At 40.0% G+C, this 24,215-nt stretch overlaps 1 protein-coding gene across 1 annotated transcript in view; it reads left to right on the forward strand.

The window, feature by feature from the left end:
- The window catches only part of ADGRG2 (adhesion G protein-coupled receptor G2), a 69,542-nt gene that overhangs the window by 34,105 nt on the left and 11,222 nt on the right, over positions 1-24,215 (forward strand). Inside the window, exons 7-23 of the mRNA XM_052663902.1 lie at positions 2,081-2,134; positions 5,291-5,346; positions 6,409-6,464; positions 7,327-7,366; positions 7,830-7,867; positions 9,468-9,562; positions 10,103-10,169; positions 13,156-13,547; positions 14,997-15,168; positions 15,369-15,525; positions 16,405-16,548; positions 17,631-17,753; positions 18,388-18,433; positions 18,554-18,657; positions 19,414-19,535; positions 21,122-21,390; positions 24,059-24,158. Coding sequence (XP_052519862.1) covers positions 2,081-2,134; positions 5,291-5,346; positions 6,409-6,464; positions 7,327-7,366; positions 7,830-7,867; positions 9,468-9,562; positions 10,103-10,169; positions 13,156-13,547; positions 14,997-15,168; positions 15,369-15,525; positions 16,405-16,548; positions 17,631-17,753; positions 18,388-18,433; positions 18,554-18,657; positions 19,414-19,535; positions 21,122-21,390; positions 24,059-24,158 — 2,035 coding nt within the window. The remainder of the gene's footprint in view (positions 1-2,080; positions 2,135-5,290; positions 5,347-6,408; positions 6,465-7,326; positions 7,367-7,829; positions 7,868-9,467; positions 9,563-10,102; positions 10,170-13,155; positions 13,548-14,996; positions 15,169-15,368; positions 15,526-16,404; positions 16,549-17,630; positions 17,754-18,387; positions 18,434-18,553; positions 18,658-19,413; positions 19,536-21,121; positions 21,391-24,058; positions 24,159-24,215) is intronic.

Consider the following 24,215-nt stretch of genomic DNA (forward strand, 5'->3'; position numbering starts at 1 on the left):
TCAAAAAATGGGCCAAAGAACTAAATAGACATTTCTCCAAAGAAGACCTACGGATGGCTAACAAACACATGAAAAGATGCTCAACGTCACTCATTATCAGAGAAATGCAAATCAAAACCACAATGAGGTACCACTTCACACCAGTCAGAATGGCTGCGATCCAAAAATCTGCAAGCAATAAATGCTGGAGAGGGTGTGGAGAAAAGGGAACCCTCCTACACTGTTGGTGGGAATGCAAACTAGTACAGCCACTATGGAGAACAGTGTGGAGATTCCTTAAAAAATTGCAAATAGAACTCCCTTATGACCCAGCAATCCCACTGCTGGGCATACACACCAAGGAAACCAGAATTGAAAGAGACACATGTACCCCAATGTTCATCGCAGCACTGTTTATAATAGCCAGGACATGGAAACAACCTAGATGTCCATCAGCAGATGAATGGATAAGAAAGCAGTGGTACATATACACAATGGAGTATTACTCAGCCGTTAAAAAGAATTCATTTGAATCAGTTCTGATGAGATGGATGAAACTGGAGCCGATTATACAGAGTGAAGTAAGCCAGAAAGAAAAACACCAATACAGTATACTAACACATATATATGGAATTTAGAAAGATGGCAATGACGACCCTGTATGCAAGACAGGAAAAAAGACACAGCTGTGTATAACGGACTTTTGGACTCAGAGGGAGAGGGAGAGGGTGGGATGATTTGGGAGAATGGCATTCTATCATGTATACTATCATGTAAGAATTGAATCGCCAGTCTATGTCTGACGCAGGATACAGCATGCTTGGGGCTAGTGCATGGGGATGACCCACAGAGATGTTATGGGGAGGGAGGTGGGAGGGGGTTCATGTTTGGGAACACATGTAAGAATTAAAGATTTTAAAATTAAAAAAATAAATAAATAAATAAAATAAAAGACACTTGCTCATTGGAAGAAAAGCTATGACCAACCTAGACAGCAACTTAAAAAGTAAAGACATTACTTAGCTGACAAAGGTCCATCTAGTCAAAGCTGTGGTTTTTCCAGAAGTCATGCATGGATGTGAGAATTGGAGTATAATGAAAGCTGAGCTCCAAATAATTGATATTTTTGAACTGTGGTGTTGGCGAAGATTTGAGTGTCCCTTGGACTGCAAGATCAAACCAGTCCGTCCTAAAGGAAATCAGTCCTGAATATTCATTGGAAAGACTGATGTTGAAACTGAAACTCCGTTACTTTGGCCCCCTGATACGAAGAACTGACTCATTGGAAAAGACCCTGCTGCTGGGAAAGATTGAAGGTGGGAGGAGAAGGGGACAACAGAGGATGAGATGGTTGGATGGCATCACCGGCTTGATGGACTTGAGTTTGAGCAAGCTCCAAGAGTTGGTGATGGACAGGGAAGCCTGGTGTGCTGCAGTCCATTGGGGTTGCAAAGAGTCAGACAGACTGAGCAGCTGAACTTATTACTTGTTATTTACTGGCCAGTATCCCTCACTAGATTGTATGCTCCTTGAGGGCAGGGTCTGTATCTGGAACCTCCCAAAGCCTATAGAAGGTGGGAGATGTTCAGCCAATATTTTTTGACTTTTACAGGTTTTGCCCATGTGAAACACATTGATGTTATTTCATACATATGTTTACATAAGGAGCTAAGACCAGCATTAGAGTGTTCATGGACTCTCAGGAAAGGAAAGAGAATCTATGAGTAAGGAAGGGCTGTTTCATTTAAAGTCTCTATACTCAGTTGTATTCATGCTATTCCTTCTTTATTGGGGAAAAAATAATTGGGAATGGTTAATAATTGGGCAGGATTAATTGGGAATGGGACAAAGAAATTTTCGGGAGGAGTAGGGGATCAGATACTGACACACTAAAGAATGGTGTGAGTCCACTTCCATAGCTTAACTACTAAGAAATGAAAACTCATTCCTTTAGTCTTTGTGGAATTAATCATAGCCAATTATATCCAACATATAGTATTTTGGGTACATGTTCAATGCCTGAATTTGTGAATTCTCTTAATGTTGTATTTAATTGCAGGTATTAACATGTTTAACCTGCTGGGTTGTGTTTTCTTTGCAGGTATCAAACCCCAGAGAAATATCTGCAATTTGTCATCTATTTGCAATGACTCAGGTTAGTTCTTGTGTACACTACACATGACCAAATAAATAAGCTCCACAGAGAAACGGTTTGTTTTCCTGCTGTTAAGTATATGATGTGGGACCCTCTGATTTATCTCTTTTCATCACACCTGGCTACCCAGAGTCTCAAATGAAAACCAAAGCAAATTTTAGATATGATTGAAAGTGAGATAATGGATTAACTCCTTTAATGAAACTCTGCAGCAAATATTTTTCACCATAGCTAATATCCTTAGAGTTGACTCATGAACATAATTAATAATGGACTTAATTATTAAAAGCCATTTCTTATATATAAAATCCTTAAGCTTTTCCATAGGACCTTCAGTATTATAACTTAGAAACAGGATGTTATCTTTTGCTAAAAATAAACTGCTCTACTAGAATGTTGAAAATCTCACGTACATCTAGTTTAATGGGATGCTAATTCCAGGAGTGCCCATAGTGTATTTTGCCATCACTAACTAAGACTGTGCACTGTTTTTAAAAATTAAAATGGAAACCTCTTGAGAACATGCTATTTTTGAAATGGGAATATTTTCCCTTCTGCCATGGGCCAGAAGGAGTGAAGCAACCACTTTTCTCACATTGGTTTGGCTCTATGGCCTCCCTTCCTTATTAAAATCAATGAAAGCAGATGTGAAAAACAGAAAAACATGGTGTGACAGGTCAGAACTGGATCATGGGAAGAGTGAAGAGGAAGGTAACAGAGTATTTTATAATGTTAAAAGTTTTAGTGTGGCTCCAATGATATAAAAAAGCCAATAATTATAGGAAAACATAGGAAACAATTTCAGGTAACATAAGTTAAGGTTGGATGGTTGAGAAAACAAGCAAACTTTCCATTGAAAGAATGTTCCACAAACACTTTATATTTGTGTGAATGTAAGGTTTACTTACATGAGCTTTCTGCTAGTAGTATTCTCCAGGTTGAATATAGCAGGAAAATATTAGCTGACTTTGATTAAAGAAAAAAAAAGTGTTGGATACATTTCACTTTCATATATTGTGTAACTCTCTTCTCTGCTTCTTCTCACCTCCCTCCCCTCGTACCCCTCTCTTCACTGGATACTCCATAATTTCATTATTTTCATGCTTCATTTATGTTTTGGACTGGTGACTAATGTCTAGCTTAATGTTATGTCTACATGATGTTTGATAACTGTTTCAAAGTTGAACATTTAGTAAAAAAAAAAAAAGCTCTGGTCATCTTGAATAACAGATGCCGGGAAGCTAGTTGGAGTAATGTTTTCCCCAGTTAAGCTACTGAATTGACCATTTGTTTTAGTGTCTGGTGAAAACAACCTTTTCAGGGGAGCAACTCTTTTGGCACCAGAAATTCCACAATATCCTGCCAGAAACCTTCACTTCTTACAGATTCCAATCTGGATTTATTAAGGGAAATGGAGGCTGGTAAGAAAACTGGGATCTGACCAGGTAGAGTCAGGCTGAAGGTCAAAAGGTAGTGGCTTCCTGGCTGTTCTGCTGTCATTGTACACCCAGCACATTCATGAAACTGAACATGTGCTGAATAAGACTGAAGGATGAACTTGGAGAATGGAGAGGCAAGGGAGAAAAATTGTGTGTCAGCACACATAGAGTTGCTAAATAAGTTTTTAAAAGCTAAGATTTTAGCAAAAATGGACAAGCAGTTCTATGCATTTATAAATTCTCTTTGGGCTTCCCTGGTGGCTCAGTGGTGAAGAATCAGCCTGCCAATGCAGGAGATGTGAGTTCGATCCCTGGGTCAGAAAGATCCCCTGAAGAAGGAAATGGCAACTTGTTCCAATATTCTTGCCTGGGAAATCCCGTGGACAGAGGAGTCTGGTGTGCTAGTCCATGGGGGTCGCAAAATTCAGACATGACTGAGCAACTAAACAACAGCAACTGATTATCTTTGATTTTAATAATTATGTAGTATATTAATTTAAATTTCAGTATCAATATGCAGAGTTTGGGATTCTCAGTAGAAAGGTGGCTGGAAAAGGTAAATCATGTTCGCTGGTCTAATGGCATTGTCAGCCATTTTAAGTGGAAGTGGACTGCTGAGTCCTTGGCTATGGGAATCAGTTATATTTTGGAGTGCAATGAAAGATGAGATTGGGAGGTCTTCCACCCTCTGGCTCAGGAGTTGGCAAACTGCTGCACATAGTTCAAATAATAGCCTGTCACATGTTTTTGTAAATAAAGTTTCATTGGAATACAGCCATGCCATTCATTTATATACTGACTATGGCTGCTCTTACACTATAACCACAAAGTTGTAAAGTTTCAGCAGAGAACATATAACCCACAGAAACTTCAAATATTTATTTTCTGATCTCTTACAGAAAAGTTGGTTGAGCCCTGCTGTAGTTTATATGATATCCTTGCCTTTCTGCTCAGGAGGCCAGTTTTTTGTCTCTGTAGATTATGAAGTGCACAGTGTACTTCTGTTAAGGAGTCTCTGTTTTATTAGTTTCCACATGGAGCCAAAGCCCCTCTGAGTATACCCTGCAGGAAATGCTTTGAGTTCTGAAATTGAGTTCAGTATTTCTCAAAGCAGGTGTTTCCAGAACAGAGTTTTCTGGCGTTTCTGGGATGAAAGTCACAAGTTGTTCAACTGAAGAAAGGATTTGCTCTGCATTCTATTCAGGTTTCAAAGCAAAATCTCAACTGTGTTCCTAGGAAAGATAGTGCATTTGGTAACTGCATTTTAAAACAACAACAACAAAAACTGCAAATGGCAAGGAATAAATAGACTTCCATAAGGTAGCTTAACTGCTGAGAAATACTTTTTCTCTCCCTTCCCTATCTCCTATAACTGCAACTATAACAGCTTAAAAATATTTTTAGTGTTTGAGCCACAGTTCCCCTAGTTAACATCTTGACAGAAAACAGTCTTGATGAGAAACAGGTAGGGATAAAATTTCTTGACAAATAGATAAGCTTTTTCTTTTTCTGCATTGCCACATAAAATGTAGAGTTGATATTTTCTGAAAATTGTACTGATTGATAATCATTGAATAACTTTTTGACAGAAAAGAGAGTAAATGTGAATAACAAAGACTTTGTTATAAAGTAATATGATGATCTTTTTCTGTGTCATATTAATCCTCAAACTCTAAGGATGCAAGTCTCAGATTTCTTTTTGAAATTTTATTTTTAGCCTTTTTTAGAGGTGAGATCATGTTTCAATATGATGAAGAAAGCAATATTACCCAGGTAGGTTTTAAAGATTTTTTAATTGCAATTTAAAAAGTGAATTCTCAGATATTCAAAGATTTAAGGTTCAAATTATTTCTGATATTTTGCATATTTACTTTTATGGCCAAATTTAAATAAAGTATGTGTTGTTGAAACACTAGCTTTGTCAAGAGGGCTTGATTTCGTAATAATCATGGAGTTTTGTTAAAAATTATGTTTTAGTTTTCACTGGGCTTGCTGCTGAATATGAGTGTTTATATGATGTAGTTCTATTGCCAGTCAGAACTTTAAATTATATTAGAAACTCCTAGCAATAGGAAATACGTTGAATCTAAAAATAGTCTCAATCTGATCCTGTTCACTCCCATCTGGGACTCAGACAAGTAATATCAGCCTTCCCATAACCTAGATTGGTTCGGAAAGTGAAAAGTGAAAGTATTAGTCACTCAGTCCTGTCTCACTCTGTGGGACCCCATGGAGGGTAGCCCCCCAGGATCCTCTGTCCATGGACCTTCCCAGGCAAGAATACTGGAGTGGATTGCCATTTCCTCTCCAAGAGATCTTCCCCACCCAGGGATCGAACCTGTGTCTCCTACATTGCAGGAAGATTCATTACCATCTGAACCACCTGGTTCAGAAGCCCAGATTGGTTCAGAAGATCCCAGCCAAATGTGGTTTGTTAATTCCGTGAATATTTCCTGAGCACCTACTATGTGCCAGGCAGTGAGCTAGGTACTAGAAATGCAGTGATGGTTGCTACCAAGTGTCCCTTTTTACATTTACACAGAGAACTTTAATAGTGTTCTTTTGGGGGAATTCTTGAAATAACAAAAGATAGAAATTATCATGTCAGACTTGCTGATTCAGAATATTTTTTAAAGAAAACATAAAAACAAAGACTGACTCAGCCAATATGTATTCACTCTTTTGCTAGACAATATTCCATGTAGTTAGGAGTCGCAGTCTTTGGGGTGTAGGTCTTTAGGTGCCCAACAAAACTAAAGAACAACTTCTTGTTAGAAAGTGTTATGAAACAAAACAGTGATTGTTATATTCTTAATGATGTTGTGCTTCTAACAGAATCAAGTTATGGCTAATGGCACGTTAACTGGAATCCTGTCTCTAAGGGAATTGAAGTGAGTAATCTTGCAATTTGATGTAAAACCTAAGACATCAACTCTGGAAAGATACTTCCTGAGCTATCTTTACTTTTGGAAACCAAGAATAGGATAGAGACAGACCCAGAGGTATGAAGAATTGGTCCTTGAGTTCTTCGCAAACTAACCATAGTAACCTGTCATCAACTAATATCCCCATGAGGATGTTCTCTTTGATGCTACTGAATTATGTAAGATCTTCACTAAACCAAATTTGTTTTGCCCAGTGTGCAACAAGCTAAAAAACTGAGAAGCCAAGACTTGCAGCAAAGAGAGGGCTTTTTCCCAACGTAGCCACATGAGGAGAACAAGTCTCAGATCTACCTCTCTAAAGGCCAGCAACTTGGGACATTTATGGGGTAAAAAATAAAGTGGCAGGGTGGTCTGAGGCTGTGGAGTGTGGGGACCATGGCTGGAGAGTGCTGGAGGGTAGAAGAGGGTGTCAGTTGGAGAGAAGGAGGAAAAATCAGAGACAGAGGGCCCCCAGGGTGAGTGACTAGCCAGTCTCAGAAGTTTTGCCTTGGGCCAGCACTTCCTCTGGCCCTTTGCCAGAGGCAGCTGCCTGGGGGTTGCAATAGCCTTATAAGTAATGAGATTGTTTAACCATAATTTATATCTTGTCATTGGCTGGAACCGATATAGCATCTATCTGGTTTGTTTCCCTTGTCATATTAATTAATTTTCCCACATAGGAATGTCTTACTGTACCCACTGTTTCTTCAAAGTGAACACTGCAAGCAATAAATACCATATGCTTCATGTAATTGCTAAAATTCTAACTTGTTTTGAACTTAACATCATCAATGATCTCCTTCATGTCAATTTCTCATTTTATTAACAGACGATCAGAACTCAACAAAACTCTTCAAACCTTAAGTGAGGTAATCATAGTACATCCTGTACTTGTTTATAATTACTGTTATTATTTGGGGGAGAGCATGGAGTTCTATATTCCTGAGGAGATAGGTATTCAAATTATCCCCAAATCTGCTGTGTAAAAGAATGAATGGGCAAGTTCCGTTGCTCCAAGAATCAAAACTAGGCTCAATGGATGGATGTTACACGGGGATAGATTTTCCTTTAAGTAAAACCAGGTTTCTTAAAACCAGGGCTTCAGGAGAATGTGCTACCTTGTGTGGTAGAGTTTCCTGACACTAGAGGTATCCAAGTAGAGCCTGAATAGCTTTGATCATATGTCATTAATCTGGTAGGAATGAGAATTAGATCATTCCTAGGTGGTGTTGTGATTCTAAGATTCTGTGATGCTGTGATAAATCCTGGGTCATCTTGCCTGATATTTTCAATTGTCAAACTAACATTAATACATTTTTTCTTTTGTTTCAGACTTATTTTATAGAGTGTGCTACAGCAGAGTCCCAAAGGTCAGTCATTTTTCATACCTTTTTTTTATTAAAGATCATTATTTCTCTACTCATGAGAAATAAAGTATGAGGAGTCTTAGGGTACAAATTCAAAGGTATTCCTCTAGAATAAATACACATTAGTGATAGTTTGGATATATAATTTTTTATTCTTCCAAACACATATCACAGTCACATCCATCTTCTCATTTCTTTATGAAGCTCAGAGGGGTGTGGGAGGTGTTGAACCATTTACCTCTGGTTCTTTGAAGCTGAGGCTCATCACCGCCCTTAGCCCCACAGGCCACCAATAGGACCAACAAATGGCTCCCAGTGGTCTAGTCAGGGTGAAGGCCACACAGAGAAGAAGGAACATAATATGGAGCTTGGTGAGGGGCTTCCCTGGTGGTCCAGTAGCTAAGACTATGGGCCCCCAATGCAGGGGGCCTGGGTGCAATCCCTGGTCAGGGAACTATTAGATCCTTGGGAATCTAATTAGTCAGAGACTAATAGATCCCATGTGCCACAGGTAAGAGTTTGCATGCTGCCTGTAAAGATCCCATGTGACACAACAAAAATCGAAGATTCTGAATGCCACAACTAAGACTCAGCACAGCCACATAAATAAATAAAAATATATATTTAAAAAAAGAGACACTCATTTCAATTTTGAAAAAATTATGGAGCTTGGGGAAAGGAGAGAGGAGGAAGGAAAATATCAGAAAGAATAAGAAAAGTGCATGCAAGGTTGAATCACAGATTGCTTGACAGCTATATGAGGTTGCACAGATTATCATTTGAAATGATGTTCACTGACTGTCCTAGCTGCATAAGCCAACAAGAACAGCTTTTAGGTCAGTAGTCTGACCACCTGAATCTTGAGCATTCCATTCAGAAAATAACAATTTCTGCTCATCTAATGATTTACTGGTACAAATAATGACAAAGTTTCCCATGAAGCTGTAGATTGGATCCCTACCCACCATATGTATTTAGTTATTTCACTTCTCATTATTTGCAACATTAATATTTTGTTTGGCGTGCTGCAGTTCATGGGGTCGCAAAGAGTTGGACACGACTGAGTGACTGAACTGAGCTGAAACCAAGACAAAAGTGAAAAAAGAAACAGAATGTCTTAAATTCCTAGTTATCTGATGCTCTAAATGGAACTGCCAGAGTGGTTTTGGATTTAAGAGACCTTGATATTTGTCTAGGCTGGGATGTCAAAGGGCTCTTATGTTGAAAACCCATCGGCCTCCGGATACCAGGCAAGCAGCCACCGCTCAGACTCTAGGTGTCAGGATACTTGTCTTTGTAACCAGGTTTCCACCCCCGCATGTTCATTATGCAGGTGGGCAAAACGAATCAGCAGCTGTGTATGGTCAGAGGGTCTCTGGTTTGCAGTCTCTGTGAATGTAAACCTCTCTAAATGCTTTGTCATAGGAAATCTTTGGGGTAAAGTTCCACCCATGGTAGGTTGGTGTTTACAAGCTTATTGGGGTGACATTGCAAGTTAACAGTGTCAATGTCCCCCTTCCCCACTGTTTGAAAAAACAGCTACAAATATGTAGGTAGGTTTCCAGTTGAGTAACGCTCTGGTTATATATATTTCTCTTTACAGCACAGTGAATTGTACATTCACCATAAAATTGAATAAGACAATGAACATATGTACTGTGATGGTTGCTTTCCAAACAGTAAAGATTCGACCAATGGGTAAGTTGTCTCTATATTTATGGCTGTGTTCATTTTCACATGACTTTGATGTAATCTTTTTCAAATCAAAAATATAATGAATAAATTTATATATGTTACAACTTTCTGTTTTGAGTCTTTTGTTGTTGGGCAGTTGTTAGGAAGCTCTAAAAGGTGCTTTTTCCTGCTTTCTCAGTAAAGTGTCAGTATACTGTTTTGGAAATCAGAATAAAACAACCCTATTGAGATAGAGAGTTGTATTTGGAGTGCTTGATCGATTGCTGCTGGGATATATTTACTTCGGAATTTCTCTTAGGAGTTGCTGAAGAGCAATTGATACTGCATACAACCCCATATTGTTCATTCAATAAATATTTTAAGCACTTACTATTTATATATAATTTCAGTATAATGGAATCCAATTTATTTTATCATCTGTTTTAGACTTAAGTTCTTTAAAATGCCATCAGTGTGAGAACCGTAATACTTGAAGGATCTGAGCTTCTCCCTTGCCTTGTTCTTGACCTTGCATTTTCATTCTTTTCCTTTTGTCTCCTCCAGAACAGTGCTGCTGTTCTGCCAGGACCCCCTGCCCTTCCTCCCTGGAGGAGGTAAAGAAACTGCAGTGGTATGTAGCAAATATGCTGACCCTTTTCATAATAATAATAATTTAATCACCATGTTGGCTAAGGAATTTTGAAATTTTGATGGTGAAGAAGGGTTTTCAATTTTAGGAAAAAAAGCAGTTTTCTTTTGTATGAAGTTTCTGTTGCCTTAAATCAATGATTTGCAATCTTGGTTGCACATTAGAATCACCTGAGAAGTGTTAAAAATATTCTGTCTTCCCAGCCTCACCAGCTGAATGTGTCCTCATATTTAAAAATTTTTCCAGTGTGGTATATGAGGAATAGTATCTTAATGTTATTTGTACTTCTCTTATTAAAACTGTTTGGACATTTTTTTCATATATTTGGGGCCATTTTTGTATCATTTCTGTGAATTGTGTGTTCATGTATTTTTCCCACTAGATATTTAATCAGTTTTTAAGAGAATTTTATATATCATGGATAGTAGACCTTTGTCTGTGGTATATGTTGCAAATATTTTCTCCCAGTTTGTCAGTTATCTTCTGACTTTGTTTATGATGTTTTTGATATGCAAATAAAAATGTTAAATGTACTTAAATTTTATCAATCTTTTATTTTATTGCTTGTGGATTTGGAGGCATTATTAGAAAGCCTTTCCCTACACCTAGTTATAGAGGAATTCATCTTTGTGTTTTTCTAGTACTTATATGATTTTTTTCTACATTAGATCCACTTGGAATTTATTCTTATTTGATGGAAGGCATGGGTGTAATTTAATCTTTTCCAAATGTCTATCCAGTGGTCCCAGCACCATTTATTAAAAAGTCCACCCTTTCCTCAGTGATCTGAGATGTCACCTTTGTCATATGCTAAATTTTGGTAGCTATTTGGGTTAAACTACAGATGTTAGATGTTAACATTGGGGGAAGCTGGGTGAGGAGTGTATGAATCTCTGTGTTATTTTTGCAGTGTTTCTGTAAGCCTACAATTAGTTCAAATTAAAAATGTTTTAAAATTTTGATTTCCAGTCTCCACCCTCAGTAATTCTGGTTAAATGAGTCTGGGGCATAGCCTAGGGATTAAGAGTTTTGAAAACTTTCCTGGTGGTTCTAATGGGCAACTGAAGTTGCAAATCACTACCTTAACCTCTGCCTCAGTGGAGGTAAGGAGGGAGATGGATTCTTCAAAATAGTAGATGATCCCAAAAGTCATGGATGGTGTGATCAAAAGTGTATAAAAATATACATGGAAAAAAACAGGAATTGAATGAATGAAAATGCTCACAAGAATTCCCAGTGATTGGCCTGCCTGCTGGATGGTCATTTTCTTGTTTTTTTTTTTCTTTGCAGCATTTTGTATACTTTTCTACAATCAGATAAAAATTGTATGTTTTAAAAAGGACATGCATTTTCCAATATGAAACTTCTCATATGGGAATAAAAGGCTAAGTGTAGCCTGTCTGCCCTTTGTGGGCCAAATTTCTGAAATGTATTGAAACATTAGGCCCCTAGGAGTAGCTAAAGAACTTTAGTTAAGGATATGTAGCATTTTATGTAATAAAAGGTAAAAAGTACTTGAGTTTTAAGCTTAATATACCCCCATCAAAGTGGAGGGTTGAACCCCACTTGGGAGATGGAATTTCTGAAAGCATCAGGATCCAATGAGGAGACTTCCAGTCACCTCAGGACCAACTAAATCAGACACTGAGGAGAAGGCCACAGAAATCTCTAATTTTTAAAAGGTCCTCTGGGTAATTCTCAGGCACAGCCAAGGTTGGGAACCACTGGGCAAAAGTAACATTAAGGGTGTAGCTGATGTATAAGCTGGGACCACCCCTTTGGCCCCAGCTTGATTCATTTTTTTCATTCAGCAACATTTCTTCATCAGGTACTGTGTGCTAGTTAGTACTTTGGCAGGCTATGCAGTATAAAATCGATTCTGGCAGATTTCTATGCTCATCAATTTCACACAAAATTGTGTATTGTTAATTCCAACTCAAGATTTTCTTGAAACAAAATTCAGTAAGTTGAAGAAAAAAATGGCTGTGTGATTTACCTTTCCCAGCCAGTGTTACCAATGCATGTGAATGACCTAAATTTGAAGTTTCTTGGAAAGGAAAAGCTTATTTGTGAACTACTAAGACCAGTATGAGAATTTCCTAAAATTAGAAACTCTACTGTACAAGTCAATAATTATTATTTTTACATATTTTTCTATTGATCAATATGCAGAAGATTGTAATTGTAATTAACAGAATTATGTACTTTGATTGTAAAAAGTATAAGAAAAAATTGAACATTTTATTATTACTGACTAATTTAGAGCTGCTTTTCAGTTTACTCCTTACCCCTTTGAGCTCAGTGTTAATACTGAGTTGACACAAGAGTTAGTGAGTTAGTGTATCTATTATGGATGAACACACATAGTTTTGAAATGAGTATGCTTTAGTTTCTAAGGCAAATCAGTTGTCTTAAAAAGATGAGCCAGTTTTGTCAGCGTGGATTTGAATATTAAAAGAAAATTATATTTTGGTATTTGATTCTAATTTTAGAAAAATGTTAAGTATGTTTGAAACAGTTTGGGTCTGTGATTCCGTTTTTTTTTTAAGAATAAATTTTGTGAAATCTAAAAAGCCCACCACAGACAGACTCCTGTTATATGGAAACCACCAGTTTGGTTACAGGGCATTCAGCAGCTCCCTTCCCAAGAAGTACCTGGCAGTGGTACATGCTCTTCTCAACTGACTGAAAAGTGATGAGGTGTAGAATCAGGGAGTAGCAGTGAACAAGTGAAGCAGAACTGTGAATTCGAAAAAGAGCATCCTTCCTGGTTAATTCCTCTCCTGGGGAGAAGGTGGTGGAAGTGGGCAGGGGCGGGAGAACAGTGGCAGGTACACAGAGGGTCTGCAAAGGAAAGTTCACAATGGAGCTGTGTCGCCTTGGTGGTGTCACATGGTTGGCACGAGAAGAGCTTAGCCTCTGTAGCTCATTTGTGTCTCATATGCATCTCTCTGATTCTTGCCTTTAGTGACCTGCAAGATCCTGTTGTGTGTCTCGCTCGTCATCCACACGGCCCACCATTCTCTTCTTCCAACAATGCCATCCCAGTTGTTCCTCAGGCCACCATTGTGTCCCAGATCTCTAGTGCCTTCTCTTTTGCTGAGCCTCTAGCTCATCCACTTGTAACCCAGAGCCCTCACTCTCCAACAGGGATGATTCCCCTACCTTCTCCCCAGCCTTCAGCTCCCATCATTTCCAGCCCAGCCATTGATATGCCCCTGCCATCTGGAACTGTCTCTTCCCCTAAGCCTCCACCTGATCTTCCCCTCACCCTGCCCCCTGGGAAGTCCTCAGCCCCCTCTCCCACCACGTCTGCCTCTGTGAACGTCGACACGACTGGCATACCTCCTGACAAGACAGGTAAATACGACAAGCCACGCTGCTCCCATGTTTTTGTCATTCGAGCCACCTGAAACCCAGCTGGCAGCCTGCCAAATTATGATATCTGCAATGAGACTACATTAAGCCTTTCTTTTTATGATGTCTGCTTGATTTTGGGAGCTTTCCTTTGGGCATTTGTAGAACACAGATACAGTTGGGATTGATTGTTTGGTCAAGATAAATAGCTCTGAGGCGAACACAGATCTCATTTTATCCAGATGAGTTATTTTACAGGTTTCTTTCTCCTGCAAAAGGTGATTGGGTCACTGTTTTCAACATTCTGAAGAGACCAGTTTTGAACCATTAAAAGCAGGAACTCCATTTAGACAGAAAACAAAAAATTGATGTTCTTGAAATGGTACAGAATACCAGAGCTGGCAATGAGCCAGAGCAGCCTGTGAAAAGGGGAAGACCATTCAGAAGACCTCAGGGCAGGTCTGCCTAGGCCCTCACAGGTGGTGGGATTTGGAATAAGCCTTTGCCCCTCCTGACTGAGCCTGGTCTACCTCAAGATGGAAATAACTGCACTAACCATATAGGTTTGGAATAATGGTGAATACGAGAATGCCACAGAAACTGCACCAGGCTCCTGGACACAAAGTACGCTTGAGAGTAAAAGGATAAAGGGAAGAGGGAAGGAAGCAGAGAGAATTCTGCATAATCTCTGGAGTTTAAGTCCAGTGAATAAGAAGCAAGTCTTCCTCTAGAATTTGGAGGGTGAAGCAAAGTGAAATTCTTGGAGACACGAGACTGGAGCTGTTGTGTTCTCGCCTCCTCTGCCTCAGGCCAGCATGTCCAGGAGATCTGGAGCCTCTGCCAAATGGCTTGAGATTTTTTTTGAATTCCACAAGAGAGGAATGATGAAATATGATATGCCACCTCAATAGCATGTCTATTATGCAGCTGTGCATAAACAGAAACTTTGGGCATTTTTTAAGTCTTGAGTGAAGTGAAAATAACTCAAAAGTAAATATTTAGTTTGCACATCATGTTTATAATAGTCTTTTATTGTGTGGATAAATATTAGAAGGGAATATGCAAAATAAAAAATAGGATGTTAGGTGGTAGAATTAAGCAACTTCTTTGTTAGGAGACATACAGATAGCCAGTAGACACTTTAAAAGATGCTCATCATTGCTAATTATTTTGGAAATGCAAATCAAAACTATAGTGAGGCATCACCTCACACCAGTCAGAATGGCCATCATCAAAAAGTCTATAAATAATAAATTCTGGAGAGGATGTGGAGAAAAGGGAACCCTCCTACACTGTTCGTAAAAGCCTAATATAACATTTATGAACATGTTTTCCTTTTCCTGGGGCAAATACCTGGGGTTGGGTTTTCCAGGTCACAGAGTCTATGTATGTTTCTTTATGAGTGATTTTTCCATAATGTGTTCATAAAGTGATTTGGTTCTCTTGTTACAGAAATTATTCACACCAGCAGCATCAGTGTTTCTGATCTTGAAAACCAAGTGTCCCGGATGGAGTGGGCTCTGTCCTTAGGCAGCTTGGAGCCTAACCTCGCAGGACAAATGATAAACCAAGTCAGCCAACTCCTTCATTCTCCGCCCACCTTGCTGGCCCCTTTGGCCCAAAGGTATGACTTAGCACACTGATATGGTCATGAGAGGGGATCTTCTAATAATAATGATGCGTCTAGATGATTAAATTAAACCCAAGTATTTTTCTCCCACTTATGAGGTTCATAATGACTTGCTAAGTTGCTTTTCTGTATTCTGCTTACACTGGGGAAAACAATTCAGAGTGCTGAATTTGAACTGCTACCTCTCTTTACAGATTGCTAAAAGTAGTGGATGACATTGGCTTACAGCTGAATTTTTCAACCAAGACCATAAGTCTGACCTCCCCTTCTTTGGCTCTGGCTGTGATCAGAGTGAATGCCAGTAATTTTGACACAACTACTTTCGCTGCCCAAGACCCTGCAAATCTTCAGGTACATCCTAATTTATTGTAGAAAAGACCTTTTCTTTTATATGATTATAGTCCTCATGTACTTCATGATTAAGGCCATTGCTGTTTATACTCATGGGTGATATTCAAAATATTTAGCATCTAGAACAATGAGGCATCACAGAATCAAAAGAAGGACATTGGCTGGAGCAAGATTTCAGAGGTCCTCATTGTGCCCAGTGTTAACCCTTTAGCAACTGGATTGTGGAAGTTTGGGGGGAAGTGGGGGAGGTGTCCAGTGGGTTCTAGGCAGTTGGAAGAGAGCAGGGACACCAAATGTGTCCCTACTTTTCAACCCATTTCAATATTTTAACCTATTGAAATAGTGATGCTGAATATCAATCCTGCTTCTAGTGTTTTCTATCGACCTATTAGAGGGATGGGTAGGTGGGGCTGCTGAAAACATGCAAGTAAAACCAAATCTGGCCTTTTAACTTCATTTTGGTAGTCTTCCCTTTACAAATTTCGTGCATGTGGTTCTACAGTGACTTTGCCCTAACAGGTCACTAAATTGGTATGTTGGCTACTGTCATCTCCCTGGGCTCTGCAGTTATCTTGAACTTTATTTTCCCCCAAGCTTTACTGAGATATAATTGACAAATAATATCCTGCACTTTCTGATTATTTCTGTGTATCCTTTACCCATGAAATGTTTTCTCTCCTGCTCCAAGGCCTCATCTCCCTATCACATCTCCCTACACAGCCTCTAATTCCATAGTAATCAGAGAAACCAGAACCAATTGTACATAGAAACACTACAAATAAATGCCCTTATAGGACCCTCCATCTTAATTACTTGTGTTTTCCCTCTCCTTATTATACGAGCCCCAGACATTTTTATAATCTTTTACTTCATTTTCAGGTTTCTCTGGAAGCTGAGCCTCCTGAGAACAGTATTGGCGTTATTACTTTGCCTTCATCATTGATGAGTCATTTACCAGCTGATGCTGTGGAGCTGGCTTCCAGGGTGCAGTTCAACTTTTTTGAAACTCCTGCCCTGTTTCAGGTAAAGTTGCCTCTAATTGCTCTTGGTTTAGATTCTGGGGAGACTGGAGGAGTTTTAATTCTTATAGTCCTCCAATATTCTTAACCAGGCATGCATGCTAAGTCCCTTCAGTTGTGTCTGACTCTGTGCAACTCTGTGGGCAGTAGCCTGCCAGGCTCCTCTGCCCATGGGATTCTCCAGGCAAGAATACTGGAGTGGGTTGCCATGCCCTCCTCCAGGGGATCTCCCGACCCCCTGTAGGGATCAAACCTACATCTCTTATGTCTCCTGCATTGGCAGGCAGCTTCTTTATCACTAATGCCACCTGGGAAGCCCATTCTTAAGTCTACTATAAGTCAGATGGATTGCTGAAAAGCTGTAGTTTATTTTTAAACAGGACCTAATGATGCTGTTGAGGATAAATAACAATAACCAACACAAAGTATTTATCAATTGCTGTGCAGTATCATAAACACTTAGAAATGTTAACTCTAATCCTCTCAACAACTCCGTGAGAGAGAAACTGTTAAACTATTATCCCCATTTTACAGATGAGGACATAGAGGCATAGAGAGGTTAGGTAACTTGCTCAGGAACACACAGTTTAAATGGCTTAATGTTATGTTCCTTTTAAGATTCATGAGGGTCTCATGTCAATCTATGAAATTTAACTCAGTTTTTAGATCATACTATAGTGGAACAAGCTCTGCTTCTCATTGGGTCCTTGGGGAAGTCACTTTACTTCCTGTCCCTGAATTCCTGACCTAGGTAGTAAAATAAATAATATTGATTAAATAGTCCTTAGGCCCTTCTGGGCTTCCCTCATAGCTCAGTCAGTAAAGAATCTGCCTGCAGTGCAGGAGACCCGGGTTTGATTCCTGGGTTGGGAAGATCCCCTGGAGGAGGAAATGGCAACCCACTCTAGTACTCTTGCCTGGAGAATCCCATGGACAGAGGAGCCTGGCAGGCTACAGTTCATGGGGTCGCCAAGAGTCGGACAGGACTTAGTGACTAAACTACTAACTAGGGTCCCTTCTAACTCTAAAATTGTCTAATAACATTTCATTTTCTCTTGCCATCTTGTTGATTCTTTGATATGCTAGGACCCTGCCTTGGAGAACCTCTCTCTGATCAGCTATGTCATTTCCTCAAGCGTTGCGAACCTGACAGTCAAGAACTTGACAAGAAACGTGACAGTTACCTTAAAGCATATCGACCCAAGCCAGGTGGGAGGGGCCTGTCTGGTCAGTGCCTTGACTAGAGACACCTCATGCAAACTCCCTGTGCAACTTAGCCTGAAAAAAGTTGGTCCAGCAGCACCTTAGACCCAGTTAGGGCTGTGTGTGAGACTAGAATCATGCTCATAGGGTTTGAGCATGCCTAATAACTGCCCTCCTACTTTCTAGGAAGGAGCAGTGTAAAAAGCAAGCTCTTACTGCCAATTTTCAGTGCATTTAGATCTGTGGCTCCAGGTCTGATTCTCACCTCCAAAGAGAAAGCATCTTGCAAGGTCCAGTTCACTGAGCATCATCTGTGACCTCGCTGCTCAGAGTATGGTTTGCAGACCTGCAGCATCAGCCTCCCTTGGCAGCTTGCTAGAATGCAGACTCTTTGGGTCCACCCCAGACCCAGTGAATCAGAATGTGCCTTTTAACACAAGGCAATTGCTGCTCCCGATGGCTGAGGTTAAAAAGTGCTGCCCTATATGAGACTCACTGCCTTCTAGAGACCCATATAAAATAAGAACTCCCCTAAAATCAAGAATGAGATTCTGAAATGTCCAAATGTCATTTTTTTTCTAATTGCTTTTCAGTTTTTTTCAGTTGGATAAATTTTTGGTAATGTGTCCTTCTGTTACAGGATGACTTAACAGTGAGATGTGTATTTTGGGACTTGGGCAGAAATGGTAGGTTCCAGACCTAACTTTTTCAAAGTCTTGAGTGGGGAAGGGGAATGGGGAGGAAGGAGCAGTGATTGGTGCAGTGGCCTTTCTGCAGGGACAGAGACTCTTTCCCATGCCCCCTAGGTGGCAGAGGAGGCTGGTCATCTGATGGGTGCTCTGTCAAAGACAGGAGGCTGAATGAGACCACCTGTACCTGCAGCCACCTTACAAGCTTCGGCGTTCTGCTGGTAACATCCCCACTTTGCCTGGCCTTAGATTCTGGGTCTGAGGGGTGGCTGGGCATTGTGCTGTGAAGTCTATCTGGTCGATGACTTGATGGAGCAACAGATTTCATGATACTGTGGCAAAGTTAAAGACCAATGAAATGACTCTTCTAATATGCATATATACTTGAAGAAAAATATTTGAACAAAGTATTTTTTCTTATTCTAATTTTACATTTAAGTTATTTTTAAAATAGCTATAGGAGGGCTAGGGAATTCAGATTAAAATGGGTAATAAAAATGGTTTAGTTGGCAGTGTACTTTAAAATTTTTATAAAACATGACATAAGTTCTCTTATTTAATCTCCCCAACAATCCTACAATATAGGTAGAATGGGGTGTTTTTATTGTCATTTTTAAAGACTCGTTTGTGAGGTAATTGTCCACAGTCGTAGACTGAGAAATGTGAGAGCCAGAAGTCAAATTCACATCTTTAGGCTGCTAGCCTGGGCCTTCTGTAGAGCACCATAATGTAATGATCAAATACATGGGCTTTGAAGTCAGCCAGACCTGGATTCTGGCTCCTCTACCTTGTAGCTTTGTGACCCTGAGCAAATTACTTAACCTCTCTGGGTCTCATTTTTTATTATCTCAACAGGATAATAATTATGCCTACCTTGTAGGCTTGTTGAATAATCTCAGACTATCCAATAATGTAAATTATAACTGTGTCATTTATTTTAAAATATTTGGTCTTGAAAGCAATATTTTCTTTTCCAGGACTTGTCTCGAACATCCTTACCACCAGCTCAGATGATGGCCCTAACATTTATTACCTATATTGGTTGTGGGCTTTCATCAATTTTTCTGTCAGTTACTCTTGTAACCTACATAGCCTTTGAGTGAGTATCCACAACTGGAAACTGGATTATATGATGTAGTGGTCACCTCAGTGGCCAAAATGTATTAAATAAGTGCTCCTTGGCCTAGCTTACCCTGTCCACCCCTCTAGTGGGGCCATGTATATGTGAAACTTCATGGGACTTTGGTTTACATACTTACTTACTTCCAATAGTTTATACACTCACTGAAGGCAGAAGTTGTGTCTTAATCATCCTTGTACCCTAAAATGATGCTTGGTACCTAGTTGACATTAAGTTAGAAATGAAAGATAGATGCCGACCTCGAAAAACAAGAGCTTCAATGTGAAACAGGCCATAGCTCCATATACTGCAGAAGAGCTGTGTTTAATATATTAAGTTTCTAAATTATATCAAGCAAACACAAAAGATTAAATACATTAATGGGTGTGGGGATGAAGAAGAATAAAGGATATCAAGCCTCCCTGAAAAATATAGATACAAATTGAGTGCAGCTTTGTAGGTCAAAGAAAGAATGACATTCCAGATGACAGCATCTGCTTGGCTTATCAGAATGGTCCCTTTGGTTACTTTGTGGGGGGGGGGGCGGGATTCCAATAAATTCTGTCAGAAAAAAAGGAAATATAGGCACTTTTTTTTACATTTGTTTGTGCTTAGTCATTCAGTCTTGTCTGACTCTTTGCGACCCCATGGACTGTAGCCCACCAGGCTCTTCTGTCCATGGGATTTTCCAGGTGAGAATACTGGAGTGGGTTGCCATTTCCTTCTCCAGGGGATCTTCCCAACCCAGGAATCAAACCAGGTTCTCCTGCATTGCAGGCAGATTCTTATACCAGCTGAGCTACCATAGAACCACCCCCCCACACACCTTTTTTAAATGAAACAGTATATAAGTTCTGGGATTTAGATTTTTGGACACTAATCAGGAAATGCACAAATTCACTTTTAGTGCCAAACTTAGGGTCCAGCTGTGAGTACAGATCTTCTAGTGGACCATTGGAAGGATTAATGAGACTAAATTACTATAAGGCCAGCCATTACTCAGAATGATCTCACCAGATCTAATTTCACACACGTAAACATGTACATGTCATCAGTTAGCTGTATTTTCCTTTCCCTGTTTCATTTAGCTATAGTTTGAACTCTTGTTTCCATGATCTCATTTTAACTAGTAACATAAAATAACAGGAGAATCTGGCTATGTTTTGAAGATCTGAATAGAGGAGCCTATTGTATGAGAAGCAGCAATGCTTCCAGGAGTTTGGGAGAAATGGGGGTGGGTGCTCATGAGATTCTACTACATACTATTTGAAAGGCTGGGTCAGTAGTCGGCATGTTAAAGATTCCATAGAAATATAAACATAAAATTTCCACATGGTTATCACAGATGATTCCGTTTAGATTTTTTCTTTGTTGTTATCGTTAGTTGTAATGCCTCCACCCACGCACCACACACACACATACAGACATGCATTCAAAGAGAAGAAATTTATGCATATAGACAGTCACCAAAGAATAAAAATAAATCACTTTGAACTCAGATATGCTAGCTCACATAAGCATCAGCAGGCTGTGATGCTAATTCTTTTCTTGTCCTTTCCTTTTAGAAAGATCCGGAGGGATTACCCTTCCAAAATCCTCATCCAGCTGTGTGCAGCCCTGCTCCTGCTGAACCTGGTGTTCCTCTTGGACTCGTGGATTGCTCTGTATGACATAAGAGGCCTCTGCATCTCAGTGGCTGTATTTCTGCATTATTTTCTCTTGGTCTCATTCACATGGATGGGCTTGGAAGCATTCCATATGTACCTGGCCCTTGTCAAAGTGTTTAATACTTACATCCGAAAATACATCCTTAAATTCTGCATTTTTGGTTGGGGTATGTATGATTTTTGTTCACACATTGCCTGGGCTTTTCCTGCTTTTTCTCCAGTGTTTTGATTTTTAATCAGAGAGAGACATTGATGAAGCAGGTCACACTTGGCAGGTTTCTAAAACAGTTTTATTCTTCTTTTCATGTTTCATTGCCCAAAGAGGAACCTCGTCAAGTCTATTTCTAGAACACCTGTATATTTATGCTTGATTGGTTATGACCACAACACTCTGAGGTTAGGGCTGTGAATCTTTTTTGTATCTCTAGCGACTAGAACTGGGGCTGGCACACAGAAGATGCTCAGTCAATTGAAAATATTAGCTTGGTGATGATGAGGTCAGACAGTCAGTCCCTGAGCTCCCAACTAGCCTCACGCTGCTCTGTACCTCCCAGATTCACACACATACACAGCTGTGTGCTTAGCAGGGCAGAGAGAGAGAACATACAGATAAAGTCTAATGTAACTTAATCACCACACCAGGCCAGTATTCCTGATTATGCCACCTGTTGGTTGTTGGTCACTAAATCTTAGATGCTCCAAGATCTTGAAGAGTTCTTCATTCAGCTCCCCGCCAAATGTAGGAACCTCCTGGACTTGACTTAGCTTTGACTAGAGATAATTTGACCTCTGCTTGAATACTTCTATTATTGGGGAGCTCATTACTTTAATTAAAAACAAGATTCTACTGAGTGCCTTTGAAAGATCTTACAGGCTTTATTGAATACTTCATGAATTGGGCAGCATCCCATCTAGCAGACAGAAAGGAGATTTGAGGAGCTGTACTAAGTGAAAGATTTTATAGGCAGAAGGAAGCAGGAACAAGGAAGTCACTCTGGGCAAAAAAGCGGGTTGGTTATTGCAAGCTTACTTTCTGCTGGGGATTTCTGGGGTCTCTCAGACAGGTTACCTAACTAGTGACAGGTTACCTAACTAGCAATTTCTGATTGATTGGTTTAAGATTCCATTTCTGGGAGAGCCAAAGCTGTGATGGAGTTAAGTCTCAGTTCGGTGAACTGTGGCTAGCATAAGCAACTCAATTTTGGACCTTTTGTCTTATTTTTAATACCTTACAAGACAGCCAGTGACCATTTTCTAGAGCTCTACAGTTCTGATTTTCCATTAAGTTCACTTGGCTCTCTGGTAGCACTTACCCATCGGTCTTGGTTTTGCTCTCTCGGGGAAAAAAAAATAAGCTGACGCTTCCACTGAGGAGTCCTTTAGATAATCAACAAGTAATATATAACATGTATAATACTTTATGTCTCGATGTATTTTCACACAAGTAACCCCATAAAAAATAAGCCAGGGGGAATTCCCTGGCAGCCCAGTGGTTTGGACTCTGCACTTCCAATGCCAGGAGGCCTGGGTTCAATCCCTGGTCAGGGAACTAGGATCCTAAAAGCCCCAAGGTGCAGGCAGTTATTGCTAATACCAGGTGAAGACGTGATTTACCCTAATTCCCACAGCTCAAGAACAGCTGAGGCTGGCTTTCTAATCTCCAGGGCATACCCTTCCACTGCATTAGAGCTGCCACTCCTCTCAGACTCCATCTTCTTCAGGCTAAATATTCCTTCACATATTCCCTACACAACAGATTACCTCCCTTGTCATCTTGCCTGTTCTTATATCTTTGTGAAAGGTACAGAACAACACCTTTCTACAAGATATGTCACTTACTCCCAGAAAAATAAGTCTCTGCTTCTGATCTTGGGCATGGATTTTGTCTTCTTTGTAGAATTCAGAAACATCAGGTTCCCTTGTCAAGGACAAGCTCCGCACCCTCAATATTTTATTTTTAGGAAGGAGTCTCCCTTAGAAAGTCACCATATGTCAATGTCTCCATAATGTCCAAATACAAAAGAATTTAATGAAATATCATGTTAGATGGTACCAGGTAGCTGTCTTATTTACCAGAGCCTTGAGATTGGATGTCAGGCTGGTCTGTGTGCACAGAGTGTGAGATGTTGGCATGGGGTGGGGGATGATGGGCTGGAGGGCTAAAAAGGACTCCTCAGTGCAAGGCCACTATAAGGAAAGAGGAGACTCCTCATTATGCTTCCTGTTAATGGAAGTGCCCTGGGCCCTTGAGAGAGCCAGTGGTGGCAATCAACACCCCCAAATAACTAGGGCAGGCTTCTCAGTCCATCAGCAGATTCCAGATAATCAGTTGAGGACATTGGGTTTCATAACGGAAGGTTTTCCAGAAGTTACTGGGTTAATTCTTTGGTTTACATTTTGGAGTTTGCCTGCCACCTGACCCTTAAAATTATATTCCAGGTGGGTAAGGGTAAGTGGGTTGCCATTTCCTGCTTACTCATTTGTGGTCTAGTTAGCAGGAGTGGAGGGGGTCTCTGGTCTGTGGTTGTTCAGGATCCAAGCTGCTAGAGACTCTGTCTCAGGACAGGGCTTCCAAGATTGACCTGAACTGGGGAGAAAAGAGTAGAGAATCTCACAAGTGGTTTTATAGTCTAGGCCTAGAGGGGGAGCAAATCACTTCTGTCCATAGTCCACTGGACAAGACCTAGGCCACATACACCCACATGCTGGGAGGCAGAGAAACTGGGTGTGATGAATTGCTATGCTATTTCAGAAGAAAACAGAAAATCTCCACTCTTTTTTCTCACCACCTTTAGTTATTAGAACTATGTGTGATCAGTGTTTCCTATCTCCCAGGCATCCCAGCTGTGGTTGTGGCCATCGTCCTGATTATATCTCCAGATAACTATGGGCTTGGATCCTATGGGAAATTCCCCAACGGGTCACCTGATGACTTGTGAGTACAAAGCCCCACATGAAATTTTAAGTGAATTGGAAAGCAGAATTCTCCAAA

The sequence above is a fragment of the Budorcas taxicolor genome, chromosome X, assembly GCF_023091745.1.
Source record: "Budorcas taxicolor isolate Tak-1 chromosome X, Takin1.1, whole genome shotgun sequence".
In the NCBI taxonomy this organism is placed as follows: domain Eukaryota; kingdom Metazoa; phylum Chordata; class Mammalia; order Artiodactyla; family Bovidae; genus Budorcas; species Budorcas taxicolor.